This window comes from Myxine glutinosa, chromosome 13 (assembly GCF_964187855.1).
Source record: "Myxine glutinosa chromosome 13, kmMyxGlut1.1, whole genome shotgun sequence".
In the NCBI taxonomy this organism is placed as follows: Eukaryota; Metazoa; Chordata; class Myxini; order Myxiniformes; family Myxinidae; genus Myxine; species Myxine glutinosa.
The window spans coordinates 15,920,498-15,940,743 of NC_136273.1; the positions used below are offsets into that span (position 1 = coordinate 15,920,498).

General features: G+C 44.7%; 1 protein-coding gene across 6 annotated transcripts in view; it reads right to left on the minus strand.

Annotated features, from left to right (window-relative positions):
- Positions 1–607: 607 nt before the first annotated feature.
- LOC137438319 (liprin-alpha-4) overlaps positions 608–20,246 on the minus strand; it is a 42,092-nt gene continuing 22,453 nt past the window's right edge. Inside the window, exons 6-18 of one of the 6 annotated variants that reach the window (XM_078767118.1) lie at positions 19,382–19,475; positions 12,300–12,381; positions 10,796–10,996; positions 10,597–10,659; positions 10,343–10,369; positions 9,295–9,470; positions 8,994–9,091; positions 5,051–5,226; positions 4,777–4,845; positions 3,815–4,001; positions 3,165–3,224; positions 2,382–2,426; positions 608–841 (exon numbers count right to left, since the gene is read on the minus strand). In XM_078767118.1, the coding sequence (XP_078623244.1) occupies positions 3,166–3,224; positions 3,815–4,001; positions 4,777–4,845; positions 5,051–5,226; positions 8,994–9,091; positions 9,295–9,470; positions 10,343–10,369; positions 10,597–10,659; positions 10,796–10,996; positions 12,300–12,381; positions 19,382–19,475 (1,232 nt within the window). In that variant the 3' untranslated portion in view covers positions 608–841; positions 2,382–2,426; position 3,165. The remainder of the gene's footprint in view (positions 842–2,381; positions 2,427–3,164; positions 3,225–3,814; positions 4,002–4,776; positions 4,846–5,050; positions 5,227–8,993; positions 9,092–9,294; positions 9,471–10,342; positions 10,370–10,596; positions 10,660–10,795; positions 10,997–12,299; positions 12,382–19,381; positions 19,476–20,246) is intronic. The other 5 variants (XM_078767120.1, XM_078767117.1, XM_078767122.1 and 2 more) reach the window with 5 other exon arrangements.

Genomic DNA, 20,246 nt, shown 5'->3' on the forward strand with positions numbered 1-20,246 from the left:
AGACATCGTCGCAATTCACCCCTTCCGTAGAGGACGCCATTGCTGGATAAATATAGGGCTTGTTGTGACAATACTGACTGATGATTGGCTGGGTGTAAATACTACTACGCAGTGCAAACAACTCACTGCACCCGCGACGGCTACGCTATAAGAAAATAGTGCTGATTATTCACGGAAACTACATGGCGTTGGACAAAATTCATGATTCGAACTGTTTATATTGATGAGAAAATATGTTTCTGAAATTTATTCAAGCGAAGATAAGTTTCACCCCTACAATGCAATGAAACTGAACAAAAACTCAGACCTGCTCATGACCAAATGTAGAGCAATGTCACCCGGCACCTACCAAAGTGTATGGCACCGTGGAGGAAGCAGTCGTTGGGAGTGAAAATCCACACGCCTGTTTGGAAGGCCAAACTGTACCCAATACGATAAACATGGATTGCTTTACCAAGCAGGTCCTTAAAAATATTCCAACACGACCACTTAATTTTGACCTTTTGCAGGGAGTAGGGGGAGGGGGGGGGGGGAGTTGGTCCCTGACACCTGCTTATTAATTAATTTCTCATTCAATTGTCACTCAAAAATGAATAATGAAAACAAGTTTTCTAATTGTTTGGGTTTTATTGTTAAACACGTTTTGAGGAAATCACCCAGGACAGTCTGCACAGAAAATGAAACCGATAGCACCATCAGGCATGACAGAGATGGCCAGCCGACAAAGAGGCAGCCTCATGAGGCCTAGTCAGGCCGACTTGGGCCCGGCTTAATCCTAGGCCTTGTGCGGTAGGCGTCGGGTGGTCAGATCACTATTCAAACCCTTGGTGCTCTGTTTTGTCTGGAAAAAAACAAAAAATACAGACCATATAATTAATGTACAACACCAACTGCATAGACTTTGGAAAACATAGCTCGAGACTTGTACAACTTGTATTTGCATCATCAGATTGCTCCATAATAACCGATATATTAAATTGCCAGATTTCTCCGTCCGTCCCTCTGTCACGCTCTTTTCACTGGGACCTCATTACGGCTTAACATCTTGTACGTCATTATGGCATAACGTGTCGTGCCAGGCACCTCTGCGGATGCGCACGTCATCCCGGCGTCCGGCACTCAACCCGTCCCGTCGCTTTGCTGATGGCAGTTGAACACCATAGCCCATATATCTGACTCTATCTGACGTCAGCGACTGGCTGTATGCCAGACACGAGGTGGAGTTAGTAAGATGGTGGTGTAGTAAGAATGCGTTACGTCTGGGACATCATTACGGCATTTTGTCTAATGCCAGGCTAGGCCTTTACAACAACAACAACAACAACAACAGGCATTTTAAGGCCATTTTCCCTGCTAGAGCGGGGATTGGGATTACCACAATCTTCTCCATCTTGCCCTATTTTCTACATCCCCCCTTGCCCGCATTTCTTCTTCCACCACCTTTAGCCAAGTCTTTCTCGGTCTTCCCCGTCCTCTACGGGCCTCTACCTAGGCTAGGCCTTCACAGCGTGGATTATTCATGACTCGATGACAATTGCATTTTGCAACTTGAAAAGGAATAACGACGTAACATCTGATCCCTGGGAACATAAAACGAATTTACAATATTATTTTTTGGCGAATGCATGTGCGTATTACTACAACTAACGCTGGGTTGTTAACAGTAAACAAAAGGTTTTTAAAAACCACCTTTAGAGGCCATTTTTCCCCGCAAAGCGGGGGTTGGCCTTTTTCGGGAACCGTGGTTGTTGTTGTTTTTCGGTCCCCTTTTTGAAGCAATGTTTTACGGCCGGATGCCCTTCCTGACGCCAACCCTTTTTGCCGCCTTTAACGACAAACAGGGCATTACCAGTAAACTGGTACTCAATTAGCCGACCTCGGAAGGATGACAGGCTGAGTCAACCCCCCTGGCGTTAATTCAGCAATCGACCGGGATTCGAACCCAGGATCCTAGGATCCTAAGCCGGCACCCTAGCCACTAGCCCAACACCAGGGATATTACCCAGTAAACCCAGTATTACCCAACACCAGTAAACAAAAGGTTTTTGGAATAAATTTTTTTTTTACAAATATTGACTGACAATAAACTATTATTGGACCATGCAGACAGACAGACAGACAGACACGCCCTTAGTGAGGGCGGGACGTGCCAGTGCAATCGAGAAGGTTCTCAGCGGAATCGGGAATCGGGATGCCGCTTCACCCCGTCCTTACCAGGAACAGACAGACGTATACAATGTTATGTTGTTCAACTACCGCCAGTGAAGCAACGGGTTCAATGCTGGTAATGTATAAACAAAACAGGCCTACACTTAAACAGCAAATCCAATCAAGTATGAGCGCTCCATACATATACTTGAGCATAAAAACGTCTCTTTTACCTTCGTTTTCCCACAAATCAAAGTTGTTCATTATTTATAGTTTCCCTAAAAGGAGAAAAGAAAGGCAGGGAATAGCTGTGGTCTTTTCAAATGCTGGTATGACATGACCATTTATGTGCACATCCAAAGCTGTTGTGGTCCAATGCCACCCAAAAGGTCTCGTCTTCGGCTGATAAAACTGCCTCTGGTAGTACAGCTCTGAGGCTTCTCTATAGTCTAATCTACAAGCCTTGAGCTGCTCCGAACTCGAAGGGGGAACTTTTAAACACAATCGAGTATTGTATATTTCAAATGGTTTCTACAAAATATCTGGCTTCTTTTCTTTGTTGTCCTTCTTTCATATGCAGCACATGGCTGCAGGTAGCATAATTTTCTGCGAGTGTGGCTATGCTGCTGATGCAGTCGCCCTGTAGGTTAGAGCATGATTTGGGAATTTGGCCAGGATGCCAGCGATAACTCGCCCACTCTTTGCGAAAGACATCGAGGGATCTTTAAAGTCCACCAACTGATGCCGGCAGAGAGGACACCCGGTTCAACGTTCATCCAAGTGACAGCACCCACATCGATGGATTTCCCTGCAAATCAACACCAGGATGGCGGTGTTAAGCAGCGTCAGAATTCAAACCCAGGCTAGACAACTCGGAGTCATGTATGCACACCTCTAGGCTCTCCTGCCATCCCAAATACCCCGCCATTAAACATTTATATTATGACCAGTATCTCCTCGTGTCACAAGCATTATTACATTATATAATGGCACAATAAGGTGAAGTAGTGGCAGACCTCAGCACGAATACGTCCGCACAGTAGAGGTGTCAGGCCTTGGTGGTCCGGGCAAGCTGCCTGTAGGGGGAAGATGTGGATAAATAAGTATGTTGGAAAGATGATTCACAGATTGTGCAAATAAAGCAGTATTCACTCTCTCTGTGTCAATCCACTGCTGCTGATGAAATTTACAATTTGTACATGAATGAATGAATGAATGAATGAATGAATGATCGTTTTAAGGCCATTTTCCCCGCTAGATCGGGGTTTAGCCTTGCGGGCCCCATGACAATCATGGTTCCCTGTTTGAGGCAATGTTTTTATGGCCGGATGCCCTTCCTGACGCCAACCCTTGGTCACGCTCCTACGATGCGCAGGGATACGGTGTACCTATTCTAAATCGGGGTACACACCGTGATCATTCATCCCAGCAAGCTGGTACTCAATTTGCCGACCTGGAAGGATGACAGGCTGAGTCAACCCCCCTGGCGTTAATTCAGCGATCGACCGGGATTCGAAACCAGGATCCTAGGATCCCAAGCCGGCACCCTAACCGCTAAGCCAACACCACAATTTATACATGATCCTGTTAAATGGTTCTCATTTTCACGTCATCTTTATAACATTGTGTGCTGCTTTAAAACACGTCATGCACCCCCACAGCTCACTCTCTGATGGCAGCTTGCGATGGGGAGGAGGTGTGGCCACTGGGGGAAGGGCTGTCGGAGGTGGGGGTGGTAGACGATATGCTGGAGGGAGGGGTGGCTCTGGAGGAGCACCCACCCCCAGAGGGGGTTCCTTCGGGCGAAAACGCTTTCTCCAAGAGGGAGCTCTTTGGAAACCCCGGTCTTCACCCTGCGGTAAAGAGGGTGAAAAATTAACAAATTCAAATACTCCGCAAGAGGAAGTTTGAAGCCATGAAAGCAATAACATAATGGATGGATCTGACATCTCCATGGAACTTTTCTTTTGCACATATTGAAGGACAGGAGGAAAGGAGGGGAGAAAGAAAAGAACAAGCTGCAGTCATCTTCATGCTCCGTAAAAACGATGTCGAGTGAGAACCACACCAGAGGATGGGCACTCAACCTCAGCATGAGATGGTTTGTATGGTCCCTGGAGTTACAACCAAAGAAGCACTCTCTTGGGATCACTTGCTAAATTCCGATGGAGCAAATTATGACCAAAGTTGAGAGATGCTGCAGACCAGGATGTAAGAATCTAGAACTTGGCCAGGGTACCAGTACACAATAGATGATTGTCAAAAAGCATCATGCGGTCTTTATTATTCCAAAGCGAATGCTAGCAGCTGGAACAGAAGGCTTAATGTCTGCTCCAATGGGATGACATGCTCCACGATGAAGAGGAGAGGAGCAACTTTTGTAGAGAAGAGGACGGCGGGCATTAGGATTAAATATACATTGAATAAAATTCCTTCCGGATAGACTAAATAAATTGAAAAGTTTAACAACAGTCGTGGATATAATATAACAAAAGATAATGTGGAAGAATAAAAAAGGCAAATAGTAATATGCAATTCCGAGTTTGATCAGTGCTTAAAGACCATGATGTACAAATAGCGAAGTTGTTGTTTGCTCAATCACAGAGAAATACAAGAATGGTTCCTCACCTCCTCTAACCTCCTGTCTGTGCCAAGAGCAAGCAAGTTGTTGAACTCTCGCTCGAGAATCTGTCGGGCCTGGAAATAGAAATGCAGTACAGCTTCATTATACCTCATGGCATATCAGGTCTCTATCCCAAAAAGTCTTCATTTTCTAATCTGCCAAGATCTCCATTGCAACAATTATATTCTCAATCGTTTCCAACCAACCCCCTTCCAGGCCCTCATCCTTATCAGCTTCGCTATAGTTCCTCAACTTACTTGACTCTCTGTCCCTATGTACCTGTGTGTTCTGTGTTGGGACCTGCAGAGCAAGTGCCAGACTGCAATGGTCGAACCCATCATCAAGGGCCAGCAAAGCCCCATGGACTCCACTTTCCACCAGGTTCCCGGCAAAGTCTCGCAGACCAATCGATACCACCCACGACATGACCCGCTCGTTACTCCAAACTAAAACATCTGCAGGTGGCAATAATTAATCAGCCTCATTAATGACACTTGGGGAGACACAATGTTAACCTCATTTCTACGATGCTGCATCGCCGTGTTAACCTCATGTCCACGAAGCTGCATGCATTGAGGCAATGGTTCACAGCAGGTGCTGCAAAATGAGCGAGAGTGATAAACTGTGGTGTATGAGTACCTGCCAGTGTTATAACAAAAATAGCCATTTCCCTCATTGAAATATTGAAAGCATTTGGTATTTCAACCATAACCTATTTTTCAACTAACCTCCCTTCAACACATTCTATATTATTACAGAATTATCTCTCATTAGCTCGTCCCCCACACAGCCAGCGGAAGACGGGGTTTGGCAATCGCTTGTTTGTGTGCGTGTCGTTGGTTGGTATCTCCATAATTTGGGTTTTAGAAGGTGAAACGGAGTCCTCCCAGGACTCGAAGTATGTGCACGCTCCCAACCCCCGCTTCGGTGAAGGATTGCGATTCATTGGCTGAGTTGTGAAGTTGTGTTGGTCTCAGAGTTTTGCTCCAAGGGCTCTTTTCAGGATCGTCACTGAGCCCCATACAGCCTCCAACTGTAGATGGTTTGTGGAAATGTTCCCAGGGATGGTTTTTAACATCTCTGTAAGGTTCTTCTTTATCATTCCCGTTGCCCCAATTATCACTGGTACAATTTCGGTGCTCTTCAGCTTCCAGGATCTTTTCACTTCATTCTTGAGGTCCTGGTATTTGGTCATTTTCCTGATTTCTGCATGATTTAGGCCAAAATCGCTGGGTACTGATATCTCAATCAGCAATGCTGTCTTTTCCTTTTTGTTCCTGAGTATTATGTACAGTCGCAATGCTTTGTTTTCTATGTTTATTGTTTACGCTGGATGGGATCATCATGTCATATGTGAGCATTATGTCATTATTTTTAGTGGTTAGTTTTGGTTCATGCTTCCACAGGTTTTGTGCAACTGGGATATTGAAATTTCTGCAGATGTGCCAGTGGATTACTCTACATACCTTGTTGTGCCTTTGGGTGTACAGCTGCTCTGACATGAGTTTTTTACATCCCGATACGAGGTGACTCATGCTTTCTGTTTCCACCTTGCAGAACCTACACTTGTCCGATTGACTCGGTCCTGCCATATTTGTGAAGCCATTGATGTAGTGTCCTTGGTCTTGGCCATGAATAAGGATTTGTTCTCCGTCCCAGTTGAGCTGACCTCTTCTTAGCCATTCCAGTGATTCTTCTTTGTCTTTCCCGAATGTGTCCAACTCTTCTTTTTTTGTTCCTGATATCAGCTGGTATTTCATCTTCTATTATTATTTTGTCTTTTTTGCAATAATTGGGGCTGTATTCAATTCTGTTTCAGTTTGGTGCATGACATCTTCTAATCACACCTGTTTTTGGAAGTTTTTTTGTAAGGTGAGTGAGAGATACCTTTTCTGGCTTGATGTGTTCATGCTTGTACACAAATTGTATTCGGTCGTCAATTGAACGTTTCACATACTCTGCTAAATCTACAGTCTTCGCTCTGTGCACTTGTGTTCCATCAGGCCACCACCTTCTTTTTTCCTCAACAGGTACATTCTTGAGATGCACTGATTTTTGTAGAACATTATGTGGATAGTGAGGGGTTTCCTTGTTTTAAAAAAAAAACCACCTTTAGAGGCCATTTTTCCCCGCAAAGCGGGGGTTGGCCTTTTTCGGGAACCGTGGTTGTTGTCGTTTTTCGGTCCCCTTTTTTGAAGCAATGTTTTACGGCCGGATGCCCTTCCTGACGCCAACCCTTTTTGCCGCCTTTAACGACAAACAGGGAATTACCAGTGAACTGGTACTCAATTTGCCGACCTCGGAAGGATGACAGGCTGAGTCAACCCCCCTGGCGTTAATTCAGCGATCGACCGAGATTCGAACACAGGATCCTAGGATCCTAAGCCGGCACCCTAGCCGCTAGCCCAACACCAGGGACTTGTTGTACATTTTGTATGTACAAAACAACACCTTGTTTTGATATCTTGTTTTTTGATGTCCACTTGTGGCCAGTTGTCGTTGTTCTTCTCAAGTATGGGCTTGTTTAGTAGTAGGTGGTCTATTTTTTTGTATACAAGATCGAGGCGCGTGTAAGAGCTAACATCAGGGAGGGGGGGGGGGGGGTATAAAACACATGGACACTGCGAGAACTTCCAGGAAATAAAGAAGTCGGTATTTCCCAAAAAAAAAGTGGATTTGGGGTGAATTAAAGGGGGTAGGAGAGATCAAGGTTTTGGATGGGGGAAGATAAGAGATGGTGGTGAACAGCTGTTTTTAAAACCTGGAGGGAGGAGTAGGATTGAAGAGAGTGAGGGAGTTTGTTCCAGAGGCGGGAGTAAAGAGGAATGAAGGAGTCTTATTAGCCGGCTCCTATTCCAGATAACAATTGTGTGTTTGTGTGTTTGTGTGTGTGTGTGTGTGTGTGTGTGTGTGTGTGTGTGTGTGTGTGTGTGTGTGTGTGTGTGTGTCCGTCTGTCCAAGCCAAAACGTATTTTTAACCTTTCCATCTTTTATCAAATTTTCAGCAAACCAATTACTATGTGAATATGGAGGAAAAAAAAAAAATTGGGTGAAAATGTAAAAGGGCAAAGTCATCATCTATCTATAATTCCAGTAATCTCTGTCTGTCTGTCTGTACGTTTGTTTGTTTGTCTGTGACCGCTGTTTCTCGACAACCACGGGTCCGATATACTTGAAACTTGCCAGGTATATTGCTGGGGACCCGAGGATGTGCCTTTTCAAGGTTTCATATTAATCGGACAATTACTTACCGAGCTATGTCCAAAAAACGATTCAACCAATCAGAGAGCAGCGAACGATCGCGTGTGCCGAACGTGGCGGGCACACTCTGCCTCGGATGGCACATTTGAGAGCGTATTCATTTATTTCACGTTTGCAAACTATGTTGGCGTTAAACTATGTTTTACAACTAATAAAAACGAATTTGCGATTCATTCGCTTTCCTGCGCGTTTGTGTACGCGATGGCGATTTCTTTACCAAACTCCGGAAGCCGTTCGCTTTGGACCGAACCATTTCATGTAAATAGAGGGGGGGGATTGTCACCACTCGCAAGCCGTTCGCTTTGGACCAAACCATTTCATGTAAATAGAGGGGGGGGATATAATTTTAGATATATATATAGTACGGGCATGCCCTAGTGACTATAAATGGCCCCAATTAGCCCCGCTGCAGTGCATCAAGCATGAGATGCCCTGTTTTTTAAAATCGCTTCCGTGTTTATTTATCGTTGAGCTTCAGTGTTTCTGTCCAGGCCATATGGTTTTCAGAACATGGAGAACACAAATCAATAAAATGTACAATTTTTTAAAACTGTCGTTTGCGTCAAGTTTAGTTTGAGTATAAAGCGGACGCGGACAGGCATTTTTAAATGCTTTCAAGTTTACATTGCTATTTGTTTCAATCATAATGGATGCAAGGTTTACAATAAGAAAATGAAATATGGTGATACCCCACATTGCATGACACTGCTTTGTGTGGATTCACTTTAGCACAGACTAAATATCAAGTTTTGAATTGTCGATATTCGGTAGTCAGTTCAGATTTGTGTCTCGGCGGGTCATGCATGTTTTAATGTCCGTGTTTGTGTTACATCGACAAGTGTACATGCACTCCGGCATCCCCTCAAGCACTGTTGCATTTATCAACAACATATATATTCAGGTACAGTGTCATATATACTGTACAAAAAAAGGCATTTTGGTCTTTATCTTAAGAACGAACCTATGATTTCATGCTGGCCCTCTTCCCTCCGTCTCTCAAGGTCTTTGCGATCATAGTTCAGCCGTTTCAAGCACATGACACCATATTGCAGACTCATCCTGGAGAAACAGTGATATTAACCTGAGAGCAGTTGAACAGGCAGCACATATACCCAGTGATAGGACGCATGGGTCACATTCCAATGCCATACCAATCTTGAGCAGAAACATAGCAGAATGATATTATAATGGACAGGTCACTCAAGTTACCACCTGGGCCTGTAGATTAAAGAAACTTCTGTTTCCCAGTCCGAGCTACTGACCTGTGAAAGCTGTCGACCATCTTGAGATGAAGTCGAAGATCTTTCTTGGTGAGGTGGTCCAGCATTCTTGCATCTACAAGACTTTCCATAAAGTGGCTACGATATTGTGGTAGGCCAAGGCTTGGTAGCCAATAGTTCCCAATCCATTCGTGATTCATTTCTCCATATCCCAGCGTCTGTGCATGAAACCACAACCAGATGTGTGTTCATTAATAATGTAAGAAATCTCAATTTGTACTTCAATTACGAGTTTTACTTCAAAAATGAATTATTTCAATTTTTACTTCACATGATAAAGATATGGCTCTGGGAATTGAGGAAAAATTTAGAAAGATAATAAAACTAGAGGTTCCAGGGAACCTGAAGTCAACTGGTCAACTGTCAGAGACTTGCTTCAATTGCAACTTTTTCATTTTGAAGAAGATGTTTGGGACATTGGACGCTGCCCTCCTGTCTACATTTCGAAAAAAAACCATAATATATGTGTTGACAAAAAATTGACAAAAATTAATTTTTCAATATGGCCGCCCTGCCACGCCCATTTTTGGGCGTACAACGCCCAAGTGCAATCCCAAACTAGTTTATGTCTTTAAGATGCTGCATAACAAGTTTCATCAAATTTAATCAATATTTGTGACTTTTAGAGCGTAGACGTCAAATTGTTTACAGACGACAGACAGACAGACGATAGACGGACGACGGACACTGGGTGTCGACAAAAACTCAGCTGGACATAGTCCAGTTGAGTTAATAAACATGTTTGTGCACATCAAAAGAAAACAAGAAAAAATAGAAAATAATTTTTTAATTAAAAATAATCAAATAAGAATTTTTGAAAAATTCACCATTCATGTGAAACTGCCTAACGACCCCTTTGTAGTCGTCAATGGGAAAAATACCTGCTTTATCCAGCTTTCATAGGCAAACAATTTTGGGACAAAAAATTGATCTGCTAATTGGAAAATGTCTGCGGGCAATCAATTGCCCATTGTGCTGAAGTTTTTCGTTTAACTTTGAAAATAATTTTGACACTCATTACATTTCTCACCTGAGCCCAGGTAACCTCCTCAGCCTCCTGGGCTCACAGTCCAAGTAAGGACAGCAGGGGAGGAAGAAGAATTAAGAAGAATAGGAAGAAAAGGTAGCGAAAGAACATGCAGAACAATACGATTAGTAAAAGAGGAATAAAAAGCAAATGAAGAGACTGGAATAGGAAGGAGTTCACATGAACGCAGTTAAAGCTTCCCTGAGGTTTCACTGGCGGTACCAAAATCATAATAAATATTTGTAGGAATAGCGTACGGTTTTGGTAGCAGCTGCTAGATGTTCCATTTCCTCGTGTGTCAACCACACGTTCCCGGTAGGCTGGTGGAAGGTGAAACAGGCTTGGAACATGAGCGTCACTTTCGGAGCCGAGTTAAAATGCAGACCCCCAGGTTTCCAAAGTCGCATTAGCTCAATGTAATTTACCAAGCTGCAATGTGATGGACGTTGGTCTCACCGTCCGGGAGGTTGGCGGTGCCGACGGGCTGGTCAGCGAAACCATTTCCTGGATCGCGAGGCGCAGCTTGAGGCGGTGCAGTGGGTTGCTGATGCCGATCTCTCGCTGGATCTCGGTGTCGGACAAGGCTGACATTATGGCACCAGACTTGACGTTCGCTCGACATGCTGCGACGTACCATGCTGGCATTCCTACCCAGAGCTGAGGAGATATGCAGGGAAGGATGCATAAATAAACGAGCAACTCCTCATTAGGTAACTGCACACACAGACTTCAAGAGAAAAGGTATATCTTTCTCTTTGTGTGGTAGTCGAAGCAATCATGTGATAATTGTTTTATAATCCGTGAGCCCCAATTGATGTCATAGGACAGCTCATTCAGCTTAGCTTTGCAGTGAACAGGTTAGTTATCATGAATCTGATGGTATATTTTTGTGAATCAGGCACTTATCAAATGAAAGCTTCCTGTTTCTTCCACCCTACCTCTCCCTCCTGATAAAGGCACTCTGGCCAAAGTGCTCCGCGCATTTTTCATTTCGTGACAAAACTTATCCCTATTAGATAAGCATTCTGGCACCCACACTTGCTGACATCCCCCGGAGCCCCCCCCTGCTGAGGCCCTCTGGCGCCCTCTCTTGAGCTCCTCTTGTTAACACTCTCTGCTCCCCCGTCCCATCTTGCTGACGTGCTCCAGCGCTCCCTTCTGTCAAAGCACTTTTGCACCCCTTATTGCATCAGCACTCTGACGCCCCCTCTTGTACAGCACTCTGGCACCCCACCCCCCCCCCCTCTTGCACAAGCACTCTGGCACCCCCCCCCCCTCTTGTACAAGCACTCTGGCACCCCCCTCTTGCACAAGCACTCTAGTGCCTCCTCTTGCGAAACCACTCTGGCACCCCCGCTCTTGTACATGCACTCTGGCACCCCCCCCCCCCTCTTGTACATGCACTCTGGCACCCCCCCCCCCCTCTTGCACAAGCACTCTAGTGCCTCCTCTTGCGAAACCACTCTGGCACCCCCGCTCTTGTACATGCACTCTGGCACCCCCCCCCCTTGTATATGCACTCTGGCACCCCCCCTCTTGTACATGCACTCTGGCACCCCCCCCCCCCCCTCTTGCACAAGCACTCTGGCACCCCCCCTCTTGTACAAGCACTCTGGCACCCCCCCCCCTCTTGCACAAGCACTCTGGCACCCCCCCCCCCCCTCTTGTACAAGCACTCTGGCACCCCCTCCCCCTTGTATATGCACTCTGGCACCCCCCCCTCTTGCACAAGCACTCTAGTGCCTCTTCTTGCGAAACCACTCCGGCACCCCCTCTTGAAAAAATGCTCGAGAATAATGTTTGGTGAAAGCGCTTGGGTGCCCCCTCCTGATGAAGGCACTCTTGTGTTCACTCAGGCCAAAGCAATCATGTGCCTTCAGTTGGTGGTTTCTGATTCCTGGTGTTTATTCTCATTCAATCAATTCTCCTTGCAAGATGTTGAGCAAAAGTCTGAACTTACCTCGAGCCAAGCCACCACCGTCGGTCCATCCCATAGGGCAAAGGGCAAGCTCTGCCTCCGAGCCTCCTCCAACAATTCATGTCTGCAGAAGAACACTAATTGTAAATATAAATACTCTACCATAACAACTACCACCATCGTTTGACAAGACATTGCAAAAATAGTTCGCCTACCTTTGGGCTGTCGAACCTGGGCCTGATTCCCAACCAGACAGGCCTATAAACTCTCGGATTGGTGCTTCACAGGTGGAAATTGCATTACAACGTGTGCTGCCCCTGGATAGATGGGAACTTGGTGTCTTGTTTGCGAGCATTAATTGACGGATGTTAAAGATGCCACGGGGTGTCTGCTCTGAGTCTGGGAGGTTGACAGTTTGAACCCCGGCTGAGTCGTACCAAATACCCGAACAATGATACGTGCTGCTTGTTTGCTTGATGTTCGTCATTTAAAAAGGGACAAACAACCACAGGTTGGCAACTATTGCACAAGTTCAATGGGCTGATTGGCCTCCTGCATTGAAATTCCTTGTAAGGTAACTCATTTCATGTGTGAATAATTGGAACCGTTAATGTAGTAGTCGTAGTAATTATACGAGTAGTAGTAGAACTAGAACGGCACTCAGTAGAGAGCATACCTCCGCCAGGTGAACAGTTTACGTTTTGTATCCCACAATAGACCAGAAAATCACAATACAGAATCACATTTAATCAAAATCATCTATGCACAACTTTTTGAGATATCCTGCTGTGTATCGTTTTTGGCCATATCTCCCAATTGTGAACAATCACAATAAACATTCTACTAGCCGGATCCGGATCTTCACCAAAATCGAATCGATTCTTCCTCGTCACACACACAACCTGTCCACAAAGTTTCGTCGAAATTCGTCCAGAACTTTTTGAGATATCCTGCTGTATGTTGGTTTTAGCCCTATCACTCAATGGTGAAGAATCACTTAAAAAATTGAATAATTCTCATATCCGAAGCCATATTCAGATCTTCACCAAAATCGAATCTACAGACTTGGCATTTAATATGGAATATTTTTTTTTTCTTGACTTGGGTTTACTTTCTTAACTCAGTATATCAATCTGGTGAATTTCTTTTACACTTTGGTGATTTATTTGTTAAAAGAACCATGTCACTGATTGTCTGTCGCAGCAAGAAGTCAACAACAGGATTATATCACAGGTGGCGTGGCAAAATGTACGGACAGGTGCATTTGATGATTGGCTTCACAGTCGGGTATACAAGGGTTGTTGCGTTCTGTATTGGTGGAAAACAACTGCTGCACGTCTCCAAAAGTTATTGCCGCTTCCTCTGGAGATGGTCCGTCAACTCAACAATGCTGTTTGTCATGGAGTGGTGGCTTTACGAAATTACGGCATGAAACAGCGTGCTATTGCTCGGCAGTATGGCATCACTCAAGGTCAGGTGTCAAAGATCCTGAAACGAAATGCTCAGAGGGGTATCCCTCCTCCAATACCGAGGCCAGGACGTCCCCGCAGAACCACAAGGAGGGATGATCGCCAGCTGCACCTGTTAGTCCGCAATGGCCGTACCAAGTCAGCTAATCGGCTTAGGGCTGAGTGGCAGCAACTGACAAATGTGCCTATATCCAGAAGGCGAGTCAACCAACGACTGGTTCAAGCAGGCAATCGTGCCAGGCGTCCCCTGAGAAAGCCACGCCTGACCAGACAACACCACCAGCGCCTATTGCAGTGGGCCAGAGAGCACCGTCAATGGCAGCCAGGACACTGGAATCACGTGATCTTCAGTGACGAGTCTAGATTTCTGGTCTATCGTCAAGATGGCCGCATCCGAGTGCACAGACAAGTGCATGAAGCCTACAACAAAGATTGTAAAGTGCCAAGAGTCCAGGGTGGAGGTGGTGGGGTGACCGTTTTGGCTGCTTTTCATGCAGGGGGCAAAACTGACCTGGTTGTTCTGAATGGAAACCTGAACCAGTTCAAGTACAGGGCCATTCTGGAAGAAACATTACTTCCATTTGCTCGTGCAGCCTGTCGAGGAAACTTTGTCTTCCAAGATGACAATGCATGGCCTCATCGTGCTCGCATGATCCAACACTTCCTTGCTGACCGTGGTGTAGAGCATATGGAGTGGCCTGCCATGTCCCCGGATATGAATCCGATAGAGAATTTGTGGGCAGAATTAACGCATCAAATCGACCACTTGGACCAGCAGCCGACCTCTGTGCGTGAATTGCAGCAGGCTATTGTCACTGCATGGCAAGCGATTCCTGTCCAAACCTTGGAAAATCTCGTGAACAGCATGCCTCAACGTGTACGTGCTCTCCTGAATGCTCGTGGGGGTTACACGAAGTACTGAACTGTAATTTTACTGTCCGTAATCCCAGTCGTAATTTAACTTTTGTTTTTGTTAAAACAAAATTTGGCTAATGTGCAAAATAAAGAGATACTTCTGGAAAACGTACAGAAGTTTAACACAGTACTGTCCATGAATTGAGTTCGATATCAGTTTACATCACTTTCAAGGATCAATTTATTTGTTTCGAAATGTCAAATGTGGTTTTTGTTTCTTTTAAAGGTCACATTAACAAAATCTAGAATAATTTCAACATAATTCCAATGAACTTTTGGTTCTAAGTCATCTTGAAAAGTAAGTTCACCCCCACAAAAAAATATTCCATATTAAATGCCAAGTCTGTATTTGTCCTTGTCGGACACCCAACCTCTCCACCAAGTATCGTCCAAATCAGTCCACAACTTTTTGAGATATCCTGCTTTGTATCGTTTTTGGCCCTATCTCCCCCAATGGTGAAGAATCCCTTAAAAATTATTGTAGTCGAATCCGGATCTTCACCAAAATCAAATCATTTCGTCCTTGTCGCATACGCTACATCTCTGCCAAATTCCGTTTGAATCCATCCCCAACTTTTTGAGATATCTTGTTCACAAACAGACAAACAGACAGGGGTGAAAATATAACCTCAATCCACCTTTGGTGGCGGAGGTAATAACTACTGCCAATCACATTTATGTGTATTTCTATGAAGAGTAGAACAGGTATCATGGACACCCTGGCCAAATTCAAAATTCTTGCCGTAACCTGCAGGGGACACTGCATTTGTGCCACAACCGCAGCCCTTAGGGCTTAGACAACGGTGCACACCTGTAGGCCAAACCCACAACTGACTCTCAGTCTCATATGTATACAAATTAACCAATTCAATGTTATGTTATTTTTGACTTGATAACCTGCTTAATTACATATATATTCAGATATATTAAATTGAAATCATTTTCTAATGACTTCCAAATTTTAATCAAAATATATCAGCATATCTGAGCGTTTCAAGCTATATTGAGTTAAAATATCTCAGTGGTAAACAACTGCACAAAGATGACCAAATTTTTGATGACCAAACAAAGATGAGCAGATGGCAAATCAATTTCCTGCCTCTGAGCTTTCTGGTACCGAGTTTGATCTCTGGTCATAAAATTGGACTACGACCGCCATGTGTTGCAATACCAACAGAGGGCATTGCATCATATAACAGAGAGGGGATATTTCAATTGCTCTTCCAAGGAAACCTGGAGGCCATTTGTCCCATCATGCCTGTGCCATATCTACTGTACATTTTAACACCTCCCAACTCCCCCAACCCTTGCATTTGTGTTCTGCAGGTAATTATACACATTGCCCCAAGCAGGAAATTTGACCAGAATAAAAGGTCAAATGTCCTACTTTCTTCAAAACAGTGTTGTGGGAATGACTCCTCGGGGTTAATAGATCCTTAGCATACGGTTTGAGACTCAGAAAGGTCCAAGGAGGCTTCTTTGTTCATTAATACGTGTTGTGGTGAGGCAGCCTCGTTCACAACGGTCCAGATGGGCTTATTCATTCATTATTACATGTCGTGGTGAGGGAGCTTCATTCACAACGGTCCACGAAGGCTTCTTCATTCATTACAACGTGTCATGGTGAGGGAGCTTCATTCACAACGGTCCACGAAGGCTTCTTCATTCATTATTACATGTCGTGGTGAGGGAGCCTCTTCACAACGGTCCACACAGTCTTTGTTCATTACTACGTGTCATGGTGAGGGAGCTTCATTCACAACGGTCCACGAAGGCTTCTTCATTCACTACAACGTGTCATAGTGAGGGAGCTTCATTCACAACGGTCCACGAAGGCTTCTTCATTCATTACAACGTGTCATAGTGAGGGAGCGTCATTCACAACGGGCCGCGAAGGCTTCGTTCATTACAACGGGCTGGGCCATCATAGTTTTGAATGATTGATTTTTCTGGTAACCATTTACTTGGTGTAAATTCACAATGGTCTAAACTTGGTGCAGAATAACCACGACTTTATGGTATTAAGTAGAGCAGGGATAGTGGGACATAAGGAAGGTGAGGGGGTGGGAGCAGGGTGGATGGAGGAAGAAAAGAGGGAAAAGAAAAGTAGGAAAGAAAAGAAAAGTGTGTGGGGTGCAGGTAGGGATGAGTGCCTCGAGGGTGAGGGTGAGGAGTGGAGGGAGAGGAGTGGAGGGAGAGGAGTGGGCAGGTGGGAGGAGATGAACGAGTGGAGAAGGAGTGGTGTGTATGTGAGAGTGCACACGGGGTTAGAATAATAGGCTGGGGTAGTAGGTCCAGCGGTTCAGCCTGGGCAGCACTGATGATTGATGGCCTGAGCATCCTAAATTGATCAAGATGGTACTTACTCTACCAGGTGGGCAGCGGTTCAGAAGCGAGGTGAGGCTAGGTAGTTTGAATATGGGATCAATGCAGGGAGAGGGTGGAGGAGAGCGGTGGCAAAGAATGGTGTGGCCATAGCCGATTCATTCTTTCAAAGGCGGGAAAGCCACAAGATTACATATCGGAGTGGACAGCAAAGAATATAATTGGATTTGGTAGTGGAAATGAAGCGACAGTTGTGGAGGGTTAAACATTGCAAGGCAGTGGCAGGAGAGCATGTAACCACCCAGCATAAGCCTGTGGTGTTTGTGGTGAGGATGAAGAAAAGGAGGGACGTTAAGAGCAGGGGTCGGAAGGTAAGTACAATGAGAGGGTGAGAGCCAGGTATGAGCAACTTAACGAAGAAGCGGAGGGCTTGGAGGAGTGGAAGAACTACGGAGATGCATTTAGTGAAAATTCAGAAGTGTTGTGTGGAAGGAAATCATGAAAGAGTGCATGGTCGAGGGATATAAACCAGGTATGGTAGACGGAGGAAGTAGTGAAGGCAGTTGGTGAAAAGGAGGCTTGGAAGAGGATAGAGAAGATCAAGGATAAAGAGACGCAGCCGGTTGTGGGGTTGCTGTACCTGTATGGGCAGAAGAAGAAAGCAGCAAGAAGAGCTGTGGATAAGGCGAGGAATGATATGGAAGAGGTGTACAACAAGTTGGAAGAGGATGGTGGGAGGAAGATGATCTATAAATTTAGACAAGACGCCCGACATCTGGCAAATAAAATACATTTACTTCTTCATGCAGCTGTCTGAATCAAATTGGCGCCTCTTTATATGAACTTTTCTAGAGCATTACTTGGTTCCTCCAAAGAACACAAGGGTAGTCCAGCATGCACACGAGATTATTTGAATGCCCCTTATTTTGTATTGTTTGGCATTTCCTACAAGCTATGGAATGTCCCTTCATTTCTGTACTTTGCCACATGGCACATTCCCTTATATAAAGGTGCCTTTTCTATACCCCTGGCATTTTACCCAAGAATATCGATTGTGGAGTGTCTGAAATGCCTTTACTGACAAATAATGAAGAATCTCCTTTCGTTCGTTGGCATCATAGGCGCGTATCGGTAGCCGGTTAAGGGGGTCTTTTATAACGGTCGATTACATTATTACCCTCGCCAGAGTAGAGGGTATTGCATTTGACTGTCTGTCTCTTTGTCCACACAGAATAAATAAGATTTTCTCTGCAACCGTTGGTCCGATTGACAGGAAATTTTCACCATAGGTACATCTCCTCCTGTAGAATTTCTAAATGATAATTATGATGCCATGGGTCACGTGGCACGTGGTACTTGGAAAAATTGAAAAATTTGCATCTCTATATCTCCGAAAGTGCTGCATAGAAAAAATTGAGGCATGGCTCATTGTAAAGAACTCTCCATGGGGAATAGCATGTGTTAATGATGACGTCATAGGTTCCTCCATTATGACGTCATAATTCGACAAGTGCAAAACTTCATCCGATCAAGATGAAATTTCTTGAGCATCATCTCGGGATAAATTGGTGGAGGAAAAAAAAATAATTATGACGTCATCAAGTCAAGTGGTTCGGCCGCCATATTTGTTTTAACAGAAATGCCTTCAAAACCACTAAAACATGTCCTAGTGAGGGTCTGCAATCTCTGATTGCTCTTTCCTGTTTGTTATTGTGATTGCTTTATTCTTGTAAATTCCTTCGCCCATGCCATTTGTTTGTTATTAAATAAACCTGGTCTTGGGGTGAATTTCACTTGTCCTGGCTGTTTTGTTTGGTGGTTTAGGCTGGTTTCAGGGCAGTTGGGATGAGCTTCAAACTGCTTAGACTACGTCCGTTACGGTTTGCTCGGTGGAATTGATAAGAGGCACGGGCATCAGAAGAAGGGCATGCTCCAAAATGTAGTTATTCCCTGCTGGATGTGTCAGAATGCCATTTTTTTTAGAGAACACTCCGCCCGCCCCCCCCCCCCCCTCCCAAGGGATCAAACACAGACTATATAGCTCATTTGAAAGCAGGCCACCAAATAAGCTATACTCAGGCTAGAGCTCCCATATTCATTCAAAATTTGTGTGCCCTTGGGTCAGTGTACCAAGTTAATTATATAACTTGGTGTTAATAAGAATACGAATGTTGAGGGAGGGGTGCCATGGTGGTGGAGGAAGGAGTGGGGGGGGGGGGGGAGTTGACACTGCATTAACAAATGCATCAACTTTACAGCAGCATTTTAACGCCAACAGTAAACTATTTGGGGATTTTCAAAAATGTGCAACAAGAAAAGCAACAGTGAAAAAAAAGAAACAAGCGATCCAGAGAAAAAAAAGAGGAATTAAACAGAAAGGAAAACAATGAAGGAATTTCCAAGTTTGGTACATACTTTTTCTGCAAGCGTCTATCCCTCTCTGCCTTGGTTCCCAATTTTCCGATTCCCAGTACATCTGACGGTGTAACTTCCGAATCGGATGAGCTGCCTGGAGAGAAGCAAAAAAGCGAAGGATCAACAATGAATCAGGTAGAAAATAAGGGTTCAACCTCCTGATTAAGATTCTCCAACTTTCCCATAGGGGTTGGGGGAGGGATCCGTAGCTACATTGTGTTAAGAATAGTATGTACCGTGTGCTCGAGTAGGTGAGATTTACACCTGTATTAGGGGCACGTCCCAGGTAAGTCAGATGTACGATGTGCAGCGAGGGGATTGTCAATATCCATTATAAATCGGCATATGCTAAGGGTGTTGGTGTGTGAAACTTCCTGACCACAGGAGAGGCCAGGTGGAGGACTTGAGGTAAGTGGAAATGGTCATGCAAACGTGCTATATGCCGTTTTTTGGAATCTGTCTCTCTGTCTGTCTCTCTCTCTGTCTCTGTCTCTTTCCTTGCTGTGTTGTCTTGCTGTCTTGTCTCTTGCTTGTCTTGGCCGTGAGAATTGGACTTTCTGCCTGTATTCTGCTTCTCTGTGCGATGGATGCCAGCCGACTCAGAATTCACACAGCAGAACGAGCTGCAGTGACAGAGTGTCTCAGAGATGCTGATGCATTTCCTCAAGCCCTCGCTTGTCCCCTTTGTTGTGTTAGTTAGTGTGATTGGTGCCATGTGGGTTATACAATGCTTTCAGAAAGTATTCACAGCACTTGAATTTTATCACATTGTGTTGTGTTACAGCCTGAATTTAAAAATGGATTAAATTTAGATTTTTTTTGTCACTGATCTACACATAATACACCATAATGTCAAAGTTTTAAA